The sequence below is a fragment of the Suncus etruscus genome, chromosome 15, assembly GCF_024139225.1.
Source record: "Suncus etruscus isolate mSunEtr1 chromosome 15, mSunEtr1.pri.cur, whole genome shotgun sequence".
Taxonomy (NCBI): Eukaryota; Metazoa; Chordata; class Mammalia; order Eulipotyphla; family Soricidae; genus Suncus; species Suncus etruscus.
This window is the reverse complement of record NC_064862.1, coordinates 85,228,084-85,240,297: the sequence shown is the minus strand read 5'-3', so window position 1 is coordinate 85,240,297 and position 12,214 is coordinate 85,228,084. Positions and strand designations below refer to the sequence as shown.

Below are 12,214 nucleotides of genomic sequence, written 5' to 3'. Positions count from 1 at the left end.
AAAAAAAAAAAAAAAAAAAAAAAAAAAAAAAAAAAAATATTCATAAATAAACAAGGCCTTCCCACCTTCCTTACATGACAGGATTCTCTCCAGTTTAAAATTTCTTTTACTTCTTTTTGGGAGGCACACACTATGTAGTGCTCAAAGGTTACACCTGGCTCTGCACTTTGTAGTCCCTGCTGGAGGGCTTGAGCAACCCTACAGGATTTGAGGGATAGAACCAGGACCAGTGGTGTGCAAGAACAAGGACAACCATACTGTATGGTTTCTCAGAGGCTCCAGATATAATTTTCATATCCATGAACAAGTTTGAACAGGAGTGAAGGCCTTCTCACACTCCTTACACACGTGACCTGTCTCTCCAGAATGAATTCTCTTCCTTACACACTTAACCTGTCTCTCCAGAATGAATTCTCTTATGTTTATAAAGGCTTGAAGGGAAAGGGAAAGTCTTCCCACACTCCTGACATGAATAAGGCTTCTCTCCAGTATGAATATTCATATGTACAATAAGGGTTGAGTATTGAGTGAAGGCCTTTCCACACTGCTCACACGAATAAGGCTTCTCTCCGGTATGAATATTCATGTGCCCAAAAAGATGGGAGGATCGAGAGAAGGCCTTCCCACATTCCTGACACGAATACGGCTTCTCTCCCGTGTGAATATTCATGTGCGAAGTAAGATGCGAGGATTGAGCGAAGGTCTTCCCACACTCCTGACATGAATAAGGCTTCTCGCCTATGTGGTTTTTCTTGTGCACAAAAAGGTTTGCGTAATTAGCAAAGGCCTTGCCACACTCCTGACATGAGTAAGGTTTCTCCCCTGTATGAATAGTCATGTGCCGACTAAGGTGTGAGGATTGAGCGAAGGCCTTCCCACACTCCTGACATGTATAAGGCTTCTTGCCAGTATGCACTCGCATGTGTCCAGTTAGGTATGAATAGCGCGCGAAGGCCTTCCCACACTCCTTACATGAATAAGGCTTCTCTCCTGTGTGAATACTCGTGTGCTCCATAAGGTGTGAGGATCGAAGGAAAGCCTTCCCACATTCCTGACATTTATACAGCTTCTCCCCAATATGAATTTTTTTGTGCACCAGAAGGCTTGAGGATTGACTGAAGGCCTTCCCACACTCCTGACATTTATAAGGCCTCTCTCCAGTATGAACTTTCTTGTGCATCGAAAGGCCTGAAGATTGAGCAAAAGCCTTCCCACAATCTTGACATGTATAAGGCTTCATTCCTGTATGAATGATGATGTGCTTTCTCAGGTTTGAGGAATGAGCGAAGGCTGTCCCACACTCTTGACATGAGTAAGGCTTCTCTCCTGTATGAACATTGATGTGAGCGGCCAACTTTGAGGCCTGCGTGAAGGCCTTACCACACTCCCTACATACGTGACGTTTCTTTTCTGTCTGCACTTTCTTCGGGTCACTCGGGCGTGCCAGCTGACCCACAGCATGTCCATCTTGCTGACCTTCAGAGGGATCCTGAGCAATGGGGGTACCTGAGGGCACATCACGGTGCCGAGCACACGGGAAGGGCCCCCTACATTGCTTACACTTGGATGGCTCCACTCCACGGGGAATGTGCTCATGAGTTTGTTGCCTTGAGGGCCTCAGAATAAATACTGCTGATTGCTTGGCCTTAGGTGGCCCCTCTGCTGTGGTCCTTGTCCAGGGACTGGGTGGAGCAGACTCAGAAGCACTGTGCCCATTGGTCTGGGGTTCCGCAGCAAGGATGTTCTCTTCACTCTGGTGTCTTCCAGAATAGACGCCCTCCGATCCCTCAATCCCATCAGGATGTGGGCAAAATGGTTTCCTCAAGCCTCTGTCCCACAGCACAGTATCTCCCTTGTCCCACCTGAGCTGGTTGCTTCCCTGTGGAACAGCAGAGGGTTAGTCCAATTCCTTCCAATGACTTCTCTCTCCCTTGACAATCTCCTGGTTCAAAACCAGGCCCCCAAGTGTGATTTCAACCACAAAAACCCAATTCTCAACATATAAGATATATTTCTGATAAAAGGTAGACATCTAGTAAAGAAATGTGCTTAGTAAGGTAATAGTCTGAGCAGAGGGGCTGAAAAGGTGATTTCTGGACCCTAAATGACAAACTACCAGGGCCTCAATGGATGGCTTTCACAAGAGGGGTTCCGTGTTCACTCTGGCATTTGCCACGCCCCCCCAATCATTCTGACATTTTCGTAGTTTTAGCACAGACCCATCGATAGGGAAAACTGTAGCCAAAAGAACGACAATTATCTGTTGCTTTCTATTTTCTTCCCTGTGTTTACTGGCTCTAATATTACCTGGACAGTCAGGGCTGATCCATGATTCTCTGAGCCCTGCAACCCCAGGATTTTTGTTTGTTTGTTTTTGTTTTGGGGCTACACTCGGTGTGCTCAGGGGTTATTCCTGACTCCATGCTCAAAATCACTCCTGGCTTGGGGGACCATATGGGATGCCGGAGGATAGAACCGAGGTCCATCCTAGGTTAGCCACGTGCAAGGCAAATGCCCTACTGCTGTGCCACTGCTCCAGCCCCCAACTATTTTTAGGATTTTTTTAAATGTATATCATGTTTTCTTTTCTTTTTGAATTTTGGGGTCACAACCAGCAATGCTCAGGGACTACTCCTAGCTCTGCACTTAAGTATCAGTCCTGGCCCAATTCAGGAAACCTATAGGATGCTAGGGATCCACTTGGAGTGCAAGGCAAGCACAGTGTTGCTGAACTAGCTATATAGCCTTGTTCCCCCCACCCCTTTTCTTTTTCTACTTTTTGGGCCATACCTGGTGGTGCTCAGGGTTTACTCCTGGCACTAAACTCAGGGATTATTCCTGAACTATGGTTCAACATTTGCTGCATGCAAGGTGAATATCTTACCTGCTATGCTATTGCTCTAGCTCATTATTTATTTATATATTTATTTTGGTTTTGGGGGCCACACCTAGTGATGCTCAGGGATTACTCCTGGCATGCTCAGGGACCATATGGGATGCCAGGAATGGAACCTGGGTCCATTCTGAGTTGGTTGCTTGCAAGACAAACACCTTGCTGCTGTGCTATAACTCCGGTCCTCTGTGTGTGTGTGTGTGTGTGTGTGTGTGTTGTGTGTTGTGTGTGTCTGTATATGTGTTTTGGGTCACACCTGCCAGCACTCAGGTATTACTCCTGGCTCTGCATTCAGAAATGTGGGGGGGGGGGGGTGGAGGACGGAGAGATAGCATGGAGGTAGGGCATTTGCCTTGCATGCAGAAGGACGGTGGTTCAAATCCCAGCATCCCATATGGTCCCCCAAGCCTGCCAGGAGCAATTTCTGAGCTAGAGCCAGGATTAACCCCTGAGCGCTGTCAGGTGTGACCCAAAAAACAAAAAAATAAAATAAAATAAAATAAAAAAGAAACGTGGTGTATGTGTGTGTTTTGGGTCACACATGGCATAACTCAGGTGTGACTCCTGGCTCTGCATTCAGAACTTGTTCCTGTCAGGCTCAGACCATATGAGATGCCGAGGATAGAACCAGAATCCATCCTGGGTTGGCAGCATGCAACACAAATGCCCTACCACTGTGCTATTGCTCTGGTCCCCCTTTTATTTTTACTTGTACAACAAGAAAATTTTATGGATCTGGAGAGGCCTAAGTTATGAGAATGTCTCTATTTCATCAATTCAGTGAACAGACACAGAAGTGTAAATTTATCCCTGTGCAGAACCGGAAGCAGCAATTCGAAATAACCATAAAACACATCCTCGTTTGGGGCTTGGTCAGAGCTCAGTATGGGGCCCGCGAGTGCATGGGTGAAGGCCAGGTGGAAACCCACATTAGGAATAGTCCTCCTAGACATCAATGAGTTCACTCTTTTCTTTTTCTAATATATTCTGGGGGTCCCCACCAGGCAGTGCTCATGTTTACTCTGGCTGTGTGCTCCTTGGTCAAACTTGCTAGGGCTCAGGGACCACAGGCAATGGCAAGAAAGAAACTCAGGTTTTCACTTCCCTGCATAGTGGGAAGAAATCTTCCCTGGAATAGGAATCCAGATGACAAATGAGCAAATTTAAACACTCGACCTAACATTTTTTTGTTGTTGGGTCACACCAAGCAGCACTCAGGGGTTACTACCAGCTCTGTGCTTAGAAATCATTTCTGGCAGCCCCGAGGTACCATATGGGGTGCCAGGGACCGAACCTGGGTCATCCCGGGTTGGCCACATGCAAGGCAAAGGCCTTATCACTGTGCTATCACTCTGGCACCTCAACTTAACATTTAATAAATCAAAAATCACAGTATTTCTCTCCACCAACTCCTTTTCCCCACAAATCACATAATTACTTTGGTCTGAAAAATACTTTGAATATCTTTATATTAGAGAACTAATTTCAGCATTCAGGTTCTTTCCACCCTGGGCTCTGCATCCTCCCAACAGAGCAGAGATGGGAAGACAAGGCTAAAAAGCCAGACCTCACTTGAAAATCCTATGTGCTTGCGGCACTGAGCTATCCTGCCACCACATAAAAATAGTGATTTGGAATTTGCAAATCTTACCAGCTCACTCCTATTTGAAGATCTCGTTCCAAAAGTAAGTTGAGGAAAGGCCAAATCTCGAACTGGTGGTATGCATTCTAAAATCAAAACAAACATGCAATGTAAGAATCTGTTGTGAGGGATCAGAGAAATAACATAGTGGTAGGGCTTTTGCCTTGCACACAACTGACCTGGGTTCAATCCCTGGCAAACCATATGGTCCCCTGAACCTGCCAGGAGCAATTTCTGATCCAGGAATAATCTCTGAGCACTGATGGGTATGCCTTCCCCTCAAAAAATAAAAGAATCTGTTGTGAGGCCAGAACAATAGCACAACAGGGAAGGCATTTGCCTTTCCATTTTTTTTCTGGTTTTTGGGCCACACCAGGTGGTGCCAGGGGTTAATTCTGGCTCTGCGCACAGAAATCACTCCAGGACAGCTCAAGAGACTATATGGGATGCTGAGAATCGAACCCAGGTTGGCCGCATTTAAGGCCAGTGCTCTACCCACTGTACTATTGCTTAAACCTAGATATTTGCCTTTCATGTGGTTGACCTGATTTCTTTTTCTTTTTTCTTTTTCTTTTTTTTTCTTTTTTTGATTTTTGGGTCATACCCAGCAGCGCCCAGAGATTACTCCTGTCTTTATGCTCAGAAATTGCTCCTGGCAGGCTCGGGACCATATGGGATGCTAGAATTCAAACCACCATCCTTCTGCATGCAAGACAAGAACCCTACCCCCATGTTATCTCTCTGGGCCCAGTCAACCTTATTTCAATACCTGGCATCCCATATGGTCCCTAACCTGACAGGAGAAAACCCTGAAGTATGGCCAGGTGCAAGAGCAAACAAACAAACAAACAAACAAAAGGTGGCCTCAAAAAAATGAGAGAAAAAAAATCACTTGAGGGGAATCTCAAAAATCTCAATAATGATCCAATGGCAAAGGCAACTGAGGAGACAAACAGAGCAGAGGAGCATGCAGCTACCTCTGAGAAAGGTACCGACTGGGGCTGTGCAGCACAGAAAATGGTGGGGGGTGGGGGTAAGGGCTCAGAATCTCAGGATCAGTCCTAAACACCCACAGACAGGGAACCAGAAAGAGCAAAGCCAAGACAGCAAAGCTACAGCTCATGGGGCTGGAGAGATAGCATGGAGTAAGGCGTTTGCCTTTCATGCAGAAGGTGGTTCAAAACCTGGCATCCCGTATGGTCCCCTGTGCCTGCCAGGGGCGATTTCTGAGCGTAGAGCTAGGAGTAACCCCTGAGCGCTGCCGGGTGTGACTCAAAAAAACAAAACAAAACAAAACAAAAATGCTACAGATCATTCTGGCACTCAGCATCAAGGGCACTGAACAGGACTGGGAGAGGCCCCACACCCCTGATATGAGCTCCAGATCTTGTGCCCAGCACCCACATTTCTCACCTGTTCCTGATACTGCATATCCACTACACGTCTGAGCCCAGGAAGGCGTTCTTACCACACTCACCTGCAAACACACCTCTCAGGGCTCCTCCTTCCAACCAGGAGATCAGCGCAGGCTTCACCCTGCAATGCCCTGCCCCAGAGGGAAGATTCATGATTAGAGATAGGGAAGGGGATAGCACGCATGCATGGGTTTGGATCCCTAATGAAAGTGGCCAAATCATGGAAGAGATGAAGGATAGTATTTCTGCTCTCCATATACACCTATATAACATTAGTTACTGACCAGGTTTCAATGAAAGGGTGCAACAGAAGGTGTCGGATAATATATGGGGTGAGCAATCGTATATTTCTGAGCTCACACAGGGCCAACAGGCATTGATCATGGCACCCTCGGTAGTTCCCTGAGCTGATCCAGAGGTGAGCACTGAGTGCAGAGCCAGGAGTAACTGTAAACACTGCCAAGGATGGCAAGACCCAAAAGTATCTTAAATTGCTGGGGCTGGAGCAATAATAGAGTGGATAGGTCATCTGCCTTGCATACAACTGATCCCTAGATTCCCATATGGTTCTTCAAGCCTGCTAGAAGTAATTCTTCAGCGTAGTACCAGGAGAAAGGCCCTGAGGATCACAGGATATGGTTCCCCAAATAAACCTAAAATTTGGGGGCTGGATTAACAGCATAGCCAGGGCTATACCTGGCACAGGGCAGACTAGGTTCCATTCTTGGTGTCCCAGAAGGTTCCCCAAGGATGCCGGAGTAATTTATGAGCACATAGCCAGGAATAACCTTGAGTGCCTCTAGGAATGACCCCAAAATAAATAACAACAACAACAACAACAAATCTAAGGGCTGGAGTGATAGTACAGTGGGGAGGGTACTTCTTTTGCACCCATGGATTGATACCCAACAGCACCAGAACCTGCCAAGGTAACTCCTGAGTGCAGAGGCAGATGTCAGCCCTAGTTCTGCTGGGTATAGTCCCAAAAGAAACAGAAACAGGAGTGAGAGTAACATCACAGTGGTAGGGCATTTGCCTTTCACGTGGCCAACCCAGGAAGGACCCAGGTTCAATTCTTGGCATCCCATATGGTCCTCAGAGCCTGCCAGGAGCAATTTATGAGTGCCTCTGGGTATGGCCCAAAAACAAAAAAGAAAAAACAGAAAAGAAAAAACACAGTTAAAGTATGCCCCAGGACACAGCACAGTGAATGGAAAATGTGTTTTGCATGCTGGAGCCTCAGTTTCAATCCCCCAAACTACAATATCCCCCTAGAAGATGGAGAAAATCCTCCAAGAAATTGGAAAGTGCTGATGCCGTGTGACCCTTAACAGATCATTAACAAAACTTAGGTCACACTTGTTCACATTCACATTGGACTTATTGGGTTTGGGACAAGAGTACAGAGGAGAGAACCTCACCTTGTACAGGGCTGATTCAGGTTTAATCACCAGCACCCTAAGTGATCTGCAAATAATGCCAGGAATAGTCTCTAAGCACAATCAACTAGTAACTTCTGAGCACTCCCATGTGTGGCCAAGAGCTTCCCCAAACCTACAAAAATTAAATGACTTGTATTTAGGAAAATTTGGGGATGCACCCACAGTGGTCAGGGTGACTCCTATCTCTGTGCTCAGGGATGATTTCTGGAGCTTAGAGAATCAATGTGGAGCCGGGATCAAACCTGGTTCATACTGGCCAAGGCAAACACTCAACACACTGTACTATCTCTCAAGACTGAATGATATTTAAAACTGTTTTGTTTTTTTTTTTTGTTTTTTTTTTGTTTTTTTTTTTGGTTTTTGGGCCACACCCTGTGACGCTTAGGGGTTACTCCTGGCTATGCGCTCAGAAGTTGCTCCTGGCTTCTTGGGGACCATATGGGACACCAGGGGATCGAACCGCGGTCCGTCCTAGGCTAGCGCAGGCAAGGTAGGCACCTTACCTCCAGCGCCACCGCCCGGCCCCGATATTTAAAACTGTAAAGTTGGATTCATCTAAGAAATAGTCAGGGGCTGGGAGTTAGAACAAGGGGAAGGGCTTGACCTTGAGAATCTGCAAAGTTAAGTTCCCTATTGAACCCAGATTCCTGGCCTATACATGATTTCCCTACTCCCTCAATGGTGTGTCCCACACAGGCAACCCCAGAGCGACTCTCACCTATGGCCTGCAGATGCTTGTACGTCTCCAGCATCACATCTCTGTAGAGCTTTCTCTGAGAGTTGTCCAGGCATGGCCATTCCTCCGGGGAAAAGCTCACGGCCACTTCAGAGAAGGTCACTGCATCCTGAGACAGCACACATAAAAAGAGATCAGGGGGGGCCGGGCGGTGGTGCTAGAAGTAAGGTGCCTGCCTTGCCTGCGCTAGCCTAGGACGGACCGCGGTTCGATCCCCCGGCGTCCCATATGGTCCCCCAAGCCAGGAGCAACTTCTGAGCGCATAGCCAGGAGTAACCCCTGAGTGTCACCGGGTGTGGCCCAAAAACCAAAAAAAAAAAAAAAAAAAAAAAAAAAGAGATCAGGGACCAGGCTAACCCCAACCCTGTGAGTGAGGAGGGACCTTCCAGGGTCTTAAAGGGACTCAGGTCTTCTCTTTCCACTCAGGAGGAACCAGCCTCAAAGTCAATATCTCACGGGCACCCCTGAGTGACAGGAACTAGAAATCCCCTTGGTTCAGACAATATAAGAAGTGAAGTCTGTTCTAGAAGGTTCTTGGACAGAGTAGCCTGGACCAATGCCTAGAATTACTAGGTCCATTGAGCCCTGCCAGGAGTAACTCAGGAGCAAAGAGGCACAAAGAGTTAAGAAGCACTCTGGGTATGACCCCAAATGCTAAACACACACTGGCCCAACCCTGCTCTCAAAGCCATCTCTGTCCTTGGTTCTAGGGAGAGAAGGAAGGAAAATTCAAGGTCCAGTGAGTGACTCAAAGCCATATGCTTCTCCATATCAGCACTCATGTTTCACCACAAACAAGTCCCTCCTTGAGCTGGTAAAAATGACCTGACTTTTAACCCCTATGCCATCTTGAAAGATCCTTTGTTTATTTTTTCCCTCTCAGGGTCACAAAGCCAGGGACTGCAGACTGGCAGACTTTGAAAGTGCAACTGGTTTACTTGGAGAAATGTGGCTTCGGAGAGGAGGCGAGACTCTGAAAAGTGAAGGACAATAAGAGCTGAACTGCATGTCTTTGAGCAACAGCAACAGTGACAGGGAGGGAGCAAATAGGGCCAAACTGGGGTCAATCCTAGGCACATACTACAGTCACCTGAGATTGCCAGGAGTAAATCCTGAGCCAAGAATAGACCTGAGCACCTCCAAAGTTGCAAAAAATCTAATACAAATAAAACAGTCTCAGATAGTTCAGGAAAAGCAACAACAACAAAATAACAAAAACAAATTAAAACCCACAGGGAAATGCACATGAGAAAGGACCCATCAGAGTTCTTTCTGGTAATGTAGAAAATTCTTCACCCAAAGTTCAGTGTTAGGGACCCCAGGCGAAGTGTACTTGAGCCACATGGAGGGTCCTGAGTGAAGACAAAGAGACAAGGGCTTGGGTATTGTTCTGCACATGGGAGCAGCAGGAAAATACAAAAGATCTTTGTGCTAAACCTACAGAAATGCTGGGGGGGGGGGGCACTTGACTTGCACTTGGCTACATCAGATAGAATCCTGGATACCCCATTGGGCTTTGAGCTCAGCAGGAGGGACTTCTGAGTGCAGGCCCATATAATCCCCTTTTGGATGTGGTGCCAGAAATTAAAAATCAAAGCAATTTTCCCGGAATGAGGCAGGAATGATGCTTCAGCAGCATCAGGGTCCATATTACCAGGAACTCAATCCTAGATCCTAGCACCCAACAGGGTCTGAGACCTGTCAGGTGTGACCTAAGAGCACTGAGTCAGGAGAAAGGCCCGAGCAGCACTGGATGTGGCTCACCAACCAAACACAATAAACTAGGACAAAAGTGGCCCCAAATAACAGTCCAGCGCCCCGAACAGGAGATACAATATGACTCTGGGGCCTACACAGTCCTGTCCCTCCATTTTTTTCTGAGCTAACACTCCTACCTGGGAAAAGGACTTCAGACTGTGGGTCCCCATCTTCTCCCACCTGGATTCTTCTTAAACAGCAACAAGGCCCTCTGCAGGAAGCTCTGGAGGAAAGTCACAGCCATGAGCACCAGAGATGAGCACAACCCCTTGCCCTTACAGGAAGTGCCTGCATGAAGCCAGAAACGCCGATGGGCCACACACCTGGGCAGCAGCTGAGACCCACATTGGGAGACTCAGGTAGAGGCTCCTTCCTATCCTGGGGATATAGTAGTGGATTGGGATTCAGGCTTTGAGGATGTCAAGAGTTTTGGCCTGGCTCTATAGGGGTGGGGTGGGGGGAAAACTGCTGCCCTGAAGTCCAGAGTTCGATCACCAGCATCCCATGTGGTCCTCTATGCCTGCCAGGAGTTATTTCTGAGCAAAGAGCAAAGTAACCCCAACTGTATAGCTGGGATTGGCCAAAAAAAAAATAAATACATACAGAAAACCAAAAAACTTTATCTTCTTGGTTTAGAAGCAAACTGGCAGGGAAAGGAACACACAGGGCAAATGGAGTCTTGAGATGCTCCAAAAGGCAGAGCTGAGATTAAAGACCTGAGGCCACTGCAGGCCCAGAAAAGGGTGGGTCCTCCCCCCCTCCCTGAGAGGCTTCAGCAAGAACCTCTGTTCTGCCAAAAAAGGTATACCAAAGGCCATTAACTACCCCGATTCTGCCCATGGCAACCAACCTAGCAACAGGACTCTCTCCCAGGTAGAAAGCCCCAGCATGGAAGATTGGGAGAAACCCTAGAAAAGCCAAATTGGAACAAAGGACATGTGTTGCCTGGGGAAAATCCAGGCCAGACTTCCCTTTCCTTTCCTTTCTTTTCCTGAAAAGCACAAATCCTCATCTCCCAGGCGCTTCCTGGGAGGCGGAGATGAAGAGAGCAAAAGGGACAGATTTCCCTCTAGGGTACCGCCTCTTCCCCCCAATTGACAGGAGCTCCCCGGGACCCCACCGGCATCAGCTTGGTCGGCTCTTTTCGGTTCTTTCTAAGACTTCCAGCATGACATTGTTCAGGGCCTTGTTCTCCTCCATCACCGGCTTCCCCTTCCCACCCTGCATGTTGTTCATTTTGGGGTGTCGGGCATAGAACCCCGTTCACCCATGTGCAAAGAAAGACAAGCGCCCTGGGCTGCCCGATCCCGGCCCGACTCGCCTCTGGTCTCGGTCTCTTCGGTCCATCGAGACAATCCTGGTTCATCCCCAGGAATCAAAGCAACGAGACCCAGCTGTCATCCCTGGGGCTGTCACCCCGAACCTCCCCGGGGCGCCCCCGCCGCTCACCTTGGCCGAGATCCTGGAGCTCTAGGGTGCTCAGAGCGGCCCCTGGATGGCTGGAGAGAAAAATCGTCACCCCAGACGCCCCTGGATCCGCCGGGACACCCCCGATCAGCTCTCAGATCTGCAGCGATGGCGGTTGATGGACCCAAACTAGGTAAAGGACCTGCAGGGGAAAAAAAAGCCGCGGGTTCTGTGACGTCACTGAGACGTTTCGCAGGCATCTTAAAGGGCCAGGCTCCAATTCTGAACCAGGCCTGGAAGGCGAATTTTTTGCTTCTTCTTTTTTTTGGTTTTTGGTTTTTGGGCCACACCCGGCAGTGCTCAGGGGTTACTCCTGGCTGTCTGCTCAGAAATAGCTCCTGGCAGGCACGGGGGACCATATGGGACACCGGGATTCGAACCAACCACCTTTGGTCCTGGATCGGCTGCTTGCAAAACACCGCTGTGCTATCTCTCCGGGCCCTTTTTGCTTCTTCTTGACTTGATCCAAAGCTTTGCGGTGTCAGTTCGGGGAGAGATGAAGAGTGGAGGCTGAACAGATGAAATGGCAATAGAGATTTTGCTTTTAATTTTTTTTTGTTTTTCATTTATTTGTTGGTTTTCATTTATTTTGTTTTTATTATTTTATTGGTTTGGGGGTCACCAAACACTAAACACCCAGTCACCCTCAGAGGTTACTCCTGCTCTGCGCTCAGAAATTATTCCTGACAGGTTGGGGTACCATATGGGATACCAGGAATCGAATCTAGGTTGGCTGGGTGCAAAGTAAACGCTGTGCTAACATTCAGGTCCCATTTGGGGGGGGGGCTACAACCAGGGGTGCTCAGAAGTTATTCCTGGCTTTGAGCTCAGGAGTTATTCCTTTTGATGGACAGTGTACTC

At 47.9% G+C, this 12,214-nt stretch overlaps 1 protein-coding gene across 1 annotated transcript; it reads right to left on the bottom strand.

Annotated features, from left to right (window-relative positions):
* Nucleotides 1-208: 208 nt before the first annotated feature.
* Nucleotides 209-10,147, bottom strand: LOC126030070 (zinc finger protein 737-like). The gene is made up of 6 exons (XM_049788270.1): nt 10,024-10,147; nt 8,111-8,237; nt 6,013-6,081; nt 4,545-4,621; nt 394-1,879; nt 209-353 (listed from the first exon to the last, which is right to left on the bottom strand). The coding sequence occupies exons 1-6, from the start codon at nt 10,054-10,056 to the stop codon at nt 292-294; spliced, it is 1,854 nt and encodes a 617-aa protein (XP_049644227.1). The 5' UTR covers nt 10,057-10,147; the 3' UTR covers nt 209-291.
* Between the last annotated feature and the right edge of the window lie 2,067 nt (nt 10,148-12,214).